We start from the raw sequence: 6699 nt of genomic DNA, 5'->3' as shown, positions 1-6699 counted from the left end.
TGCGTGGCGACGGGAGGGGAGATGAAAGCTTAAGGCGCTATCGCCTTCACACACACAGCACAACACACACAACCGGTGAGCAGGTATGTAGTTTATATATAATCTTCTTCTTCTTTGTCGTAGTCTCAGCGTGGACCATCCGCGAGAGACTACGACAAAGAAGAAGATTGTATATAAACTACATACCTGCTCACACACGTTCATGTATGCAGAGACAACGTTTATATCAAGAGCGTATTAAGAAGGCCCTTTTAATATGCTCTTGTTTATATGTATGAGATATACGTATACGTATATATAAATACACACATGCACATGTATAACTATAGTATATGCACACACAGTCGCAATCCCACATCAAAACACTGGAGAAGCTCTATATATATGACATGTACTGACATGACTGATCATGTAATGCTAGACATTCACTCTCAGCGAAACAAATCAGCATAACAGTATGCATTTATCTTTCATGTGATAGCTTATATTTTCAATAATTTTCCTCCTTTCACAATATTATAAGACGTTTTACCAGTTCGTAACATAAGCTATCAGTAAAGATCTGTCACCGTGTGTGTATATCCAACAAGAACTGAACTTCATGACTTCAGTCCTACTAGCACCATAAGCTAATATTTAAGTAGAGGTCTGGCATAGTTGTTTGATATTTTAACATTAGTAACTTAATTTACAGGTTTGAAATGCACGAATTCATGCGTCACTTGTCTGGTGCCAAATGCAGTGCTCTCTCAATTAACGCATAGTCATCAGCAAGACTGTGACCATCATGCTGACACAGCTCTGCTAACCTAGCTTCAACGGTGCCCCACAATGGTGTCTGCTCCTGGGCTTCTTTGCTGGGCAGTGCAAACTCTCCCCTCACCGTATCTAAAGTGAGATCTACTGCCTGCAAAGTGCATTGAGACAAGCTAGCATCCCGAACTTCCTTGGATGTGACTGACAGCAGTGGAGGAGGATGCCTTGGAAGCAGCATCTCGTCATATGGATCGCTCCACTGCGGCAGATATACGTTCGTCAACCGAGGAATATGTGAGAACGTGTCGAACGTGACCGAATCAAAGCTTTTCCAGGTTTCCAACGATGACATTACTTCCTTTGTCTCGCCGGCGGCGAGGTCGACAGGACGCGCCGCGTAGTCTGGATCTGTCACGCAGAACGGACGTGTCCCACTGAAGAACTGAACTCCTGGTAATGGATTGAATATGTGGAGAGGATGCTGTTTAACCTGACCAAGCATAGATTGTGGAACATTCTCCAAGGCAATTTCATCCAAGTTTATCTTGGAATTTGTATCAGTTTCTCTCTGAAGGTGATGAAGGTTTTGCAGTTCACTATCTGCATCTGCTGGCAGACTTTCCTCACCAGGATTCGCTGTGACTGTCTGGAAATTGGGCAGTTTGAGGCCGGACACATCGGATGGGCGCCATCCAACATCTAAATGGGAAACTTTTATGGCATGCGGTAACACCAGATCGTGGAGCAGTGATGGGAGTTTTATTGGCACGAAGTCATGCCCTAGATCTACAGCTTCTTGGCCAATATCTACTGGTCCTGGCAGGCTATCTAATGGAAATTCAGGCAAGATGGAAAACATTTGATTTCTTGATAAAATATGCTCAAGTTCAATAACTTCCAGTTGACTGGGGTTGTCTGCCGACAATAGAACATTATTCTCTTTTTCAGCAGTGCCGCCTCCACTTTTTAGTCTAGTCACTAGAGGGCGGATCTGTATCAGTCGTCGTTCCGCACGTAATTGTAGCATCACTCGTTTGACACATTGCTGAAACGTCTGCAATGCACTGTGGCGCTGTGCCCATTCATCATTACTGCACACATCAAATGTTTCATCGACATTTATATGTCGCGACTCATGCGGAACTCGTCTTGTTCTCTGCACTATTCGAACTGTACCATTACCCAAACTGCAACTGCTTTTCTGGAAACGTGTAGCCTTGTGTTTGATCCAGTCTTGCTGCTGTTGTTCAAGGATCACCTCCTCTGGAGTGCTGCGATCATCAGGTTCACATCTTCCCTGCCACTTCAGACGGTTAGCACGTTCCGCATCTTTTGCTTGTTGACACTTCTTTTCAAACAATTGTTCTTTCTGGAACCTATTACTTTTCTTTTCAGTTGTTCCATTATTATTTTTTGTTTTGGAAAATTGACTACTGTGGAGTAGAATCTTATTAACTGCATGTACAGTATACAGATCTTTAGAAATAGCAATGACATCAACCTTTTTTTCAGTTGATATCTTAGCCTGCAAAGGCTGTAAATTCTTCTTGTACATTAGTTTTGACTTTGACATTGTCACGGGCTTTGCAGCCACTGCCACTGGTATCATATCATAATAACAATTTCAAAAATTCTCTGCAATGGATGATATAAGGCCTGCACCATTTACACTTATCGCATTGTTCTTAGCTGATGTTGTAGACCATGCTGCTTCAGTACCTAAAAGTATAAGTAATGAAAGTGTCAATGACACTGTAGCTCACCACAAAAAAGGACACAAATGAGTGAGTAAGAAGAAGTCATTTTTAATTGAGCAACCATCGACGTACATTATAGAAACGATTGCCATCTGTATATCGCAATAATAATTTATAAACCAAAATGAATCACAATTTGTGACCGTAGATGGCGCTATACCTGCTTTGTAGCGATGGCATTTGAAATAAATAGGTTATGCTGCGTTCCGACATGTTTTGTAAATCTTTACTCTAATATAGACGTTTTATCGGCAGGGTGGAGAGGAAATACCAATTTTGCATTAAAGATATTGTCAATGAAATCTTGTAAAACGAACCAGACGAGTGTGACACCACAGACTGTTTGTGTCTATATAATATGCTATATAATTGCCAAACCCTACCTAATTTGCATAATTTTTTTTTCAATATCAAAACCCCTAGCCCTTATTCATTCACATACCAAAAATGAGCAAAATCCGTTGAACCTGAACTGACTAATGGCAATTCCCATTTTTGCCAAAAAATTGCCGTGGCTCGAAAGTACGTCGACTGGCGTGCTCCAAAATAAGACGTTTAATATGGGAGCATAGCAGTAACAACTAAACCCAATTTCAAACATGTGGGCCAAACGGTTCCTGAGTTATCGTTGACCGAAGCGAAATGTTGACGGACGGACGGACGGACGACAACCCATGGCAATAGCTCAGCTTGACGATGTCAAGGTGAGCTAAAAATATGTTTGTGCATTCATTGATTCACTGTCAATTATCATGTACGCTCAAACGTGAAGGTATAGATGTCTGTAAACAATTAAAACGTATAAATACACAAATTTAGTTAAAGCTTAATAGTTAAAGAACACGAAGTATTGAGTAACTAGTAACAAGGCTTGATGGTCACGCATGTAGTAGTGCTCTGCTGATAGGGTCTATGTCTCCCTGGGTACTGCCGGAACGTACCCTGAGTACGGTCCGGTCTACCGGAACGTACCCTGGTAACTATCTGATATGGTTAGGGTTAGGATTAGAGAGTAGGCATAGGCGACTCCCTAGACTCGTTAGTGGAGTAGGCGAGGTACGGTCCGGCATAGTAGATAGTACCAAGAGTAGATAATAAACACGTGTGTTTATTATCTACTCTTGATAGTACCAGGGTACGTTCCGGCAGTACCCAGGGAGACATAGACCTTGGCAGCTGTAGTAGTAGGTATATGAGACTATAGAGTCACTAGACGCAGATGATGTTGCTTAATTATACTCATAGTTTGGGACCCCGGTACGATATGTGCTAAACTAATCCGGGGTGCTAAACTAACACACGAAGGGTCGTTAGCACGACAACGACCCTTCGTGCGTCAGTACCAGAATTAAAAACATATATAAAGAATAAAAACGTAATACTAAACAACCTAAATGGCTAAAACTACCTCGGGTACATATATGTAGTACTACTACCAGTGTTGTAGGTCTCGAGGCTACAAGAGTACTACAGTACGAGAGTACTACAGCTGAGAGGGTCTATGTCCCCCGGGGTACTGCCGGAACGTACCCTGGGTACGGTCCGGTATACCGGAACGTACCCTGGTACTATCTAATATATGCCAGACCGTACCTCGCCTAGTCCACTAACGAGTCTAGGGAGTCGCTTATGCCTACTCCCTAACCCTAACCCTAACCCTAACCATATCAAATAGTTACCAGGGTACGTTCCGGTATACCGGACCGTACCCAGGGTACGTTCCGGCAGTACCCTGGGGGACATAGACCCTATGAGCGGTACTACAGCAGATGGGGTCGTTGTCGTATCACTATCACTATCGCTGAGAGGGTCTATGTCCCCCGGGGTACTGCCGGAACGTAACCTGGGTACGGTACGGTATACCGGAACGAACCCTGGTATTATCTAATATGCCGGACCGTACCTCGTCTACTCCACTAACGAGTCTAGGGAGTCGCCTACGCCTACTCCCTAACCCGAACCCTAATCCTAACCCTAACCATATCAAATAGTGACCAGGGTACGTTCCGGTAGTACCCTGGGGGACATAGACCCTATGAGCATCACTATCAGCCTCAGGTACTACAGTCTACAGTCTGTACCCAAGGTAGTTTTAGGTTGTTTAGTTTAGTACTATAGTATGTTTATATTTTTATATGAGGTATGTTTAGGGTTAGGGTTAGGGCTAGGGCTAGGGTTAGGGTACACTTCTGTAGTACAAGTATGGTACACTTTGTGTAACTGATACGACAACGACCCCATCTGCTAAAACTAACGTCAGTTAGCCTAAGTTGAATGACATCGCCAATGAATCAGGCTGAAATCGCTGAATATCTTCAATTTCCATTACATGCGTTGTAAATTATGAATAATATTAAGAAGCTATTTTCAATTAATAACTAAATATTCACCTTAGTAGTCATAACTCATTAGATACAAGGCATAGTACAAACTTTAGGTTGTTTCAATTTCATATATAATAACAGACCGGTTGCTAGTGACGCTGCGTGTTGTGATAAAAGATGGCGCTGCAAGATCATATGACAGAATATTACAGAAACTCGCTGCTCACGTACCAGTAGCGCCATTCGTTGTTCATATCATGTATGTCAGGATGGCCGAGTGGTCTAAGGCGCCAGACTCAAGCGAAAGCTTCTCCGATAGGAGGCGTGGGTGTTCTGGTCCTCGTATGAGGGCGTGGGTTCGAATCCCACTTCTGACACAATCTTTTTATTCTCTAAATTTATGTATAAAACTACTATGTAAGAAATACATATATACATATAAACACCAACTATATTAAATCATTTACTTGCATGTTTCCATATTATTTTCGCGGTGATAACTGCAATTTTGGTTAATTTACGAGCAAGTCAGCCTCGATGTTCATTGTTTAAGTATTATCATGTTATTTTGTATTTATTCACCCCTATGTATTATTTATCAGCATAGATAAAAATTAATGTACAAAAGATCCAGACATAGTTTCAGTACTTTAAAGATCAAAAGATCCAGACATAGTTTCAGTACTTTAAAGCATGAATGATGCGACGTGTACGTATCATGTATCACGTATCACGTATATATATGTAACCTTGTAACTAATATTTTTTTTCACAAGGATCTGTAATGAAAAGGAAGAGAGTCGCTACACTCAACATTTAACTTTGATCAAAATGACAGATCAACACTGTGAATTTCAGGTGAAACGGTTTCTTTTTAAGATTTAATAGATAGCAGGGAAGAGAATTCCGATTTGGATATCACGGTAAAAAACGAAATTTAAGCAGATAATTAAAAGGCAAAATATGGCAGGAACAGTCGTGACTAACTTCTGATGATCGAGTACAATAAAATGTTTTCATCAAACAAGGTGAATACCAAATTTTATATGGCCATGCTAAACATGCACACGCACCTACGGACACACGTAGAACATACAAACGCAGTCACATGCACACACCCACACATACACACACTATAAAGAGCTAATAATTATTATTAGCTCTTGATAGTGTGTGTATGTGTGCGTGTGTGCATGTGACTGCGTTTGTATGTTATAATATATATATATATATGTACATATTATCAAGAGCGTATTAAGAAGGTCTTTTTAATACGCTCTTGATATTATATGCATACACATACACATACGCATACACATACACGCACACGCACGCACACGTACACGTACACGTACACATATGCATACACGTATACGTTTACATACACATACACGCAGATGTACACGCAGACGTACACTACGCAGACGTACACGTACACACATACACATACGCATACACATACACGCACACGCACGCACACATACACGTACACGTACACATATGCATACACGTATACGTTTACATACACATACACGCAGATGTACACGCAGACGTACACTACGCAGACGTACACGTACACACATACACATACGCATACGCATACGCATACGCATACACGCATAAGCATACGCATACACACACACACGCACGCACGCACGCACGCACGCACGCACACAGACACACACACACGCGCGCGCGCGCGCGCACATATATATCTGATATATACATATACACACATACACATACACATACACACATATAGTATTTATAACACATATCATATAGAACAAAAACAAACCGATTCAGGTAAATACATATTATTACTCTTTATTAACATTTCATAAGGAAGGCAGCTATATGTA

General features: G+C 41.5%; 1 protein-coding gene and 1 non-coding gene across 2 annotated transcripts; one reads left to right on the top strand and one right to left on the bottom strand.

The window, feature by feature from the left end:
• Positions 1-492: 492 nt before the first annotated feature.
• Positions 493-4991, bottom strand: LOC106805872 (cilia- and flagella-associated protein 221-like). The gene is made up of 2 exons (XM_014807643.1): positions 4904-4991; positions 493-2475 (listed from the first exon to the last, which is right to left on the bottom strand). Exon 2 carries the CDS (start codon positions 2363-2365, stop codon positions 719-721), a length of 1647 nt encoding a protein of 548 aa, XP_014663129.1. The 5' UTR covers positions 2366-2475; positions 4904-4991; the 3' UTR covers positions 493-718.
• A 109-nt stretch (positions 4992-5100) lies between these two features.
• Trnal-caa lies at positions 5101-5214 on the top strand. Its single transcript has 2 exons — positions 5101-5138; positions 5169-5214. It is a non-coding gene; the product is annotated as a tRNA-Leu (tRNA).
• The last annotated feature ends 1485 nt before the right edge of the window (positions 5215-6699 follow it).

The sequence above is a fragment of the Priapulus caudatus genome, unplaced genomic scaffold (assembly GCF_000485595.1).
Source record: "Priapulus caudatus unplaced genomic scaffold, Priapulus_caudatus-5.0.1 Scaffold131, whole genome shotgun sequence".
Classification (NCBI taxonomy): domain Eukaryota; kingdom Metazoa; phylum Priapulida; class Priapulimorpha; order Priapulimorphida; family Priapulidae; genus Priapulus; species Priapulus caudatus.
The sequence above is the reverse complement of the archived record's forward strand: the minus strand, read 5'-3'. Positions and strand labels throughout refer to the sequence as shown.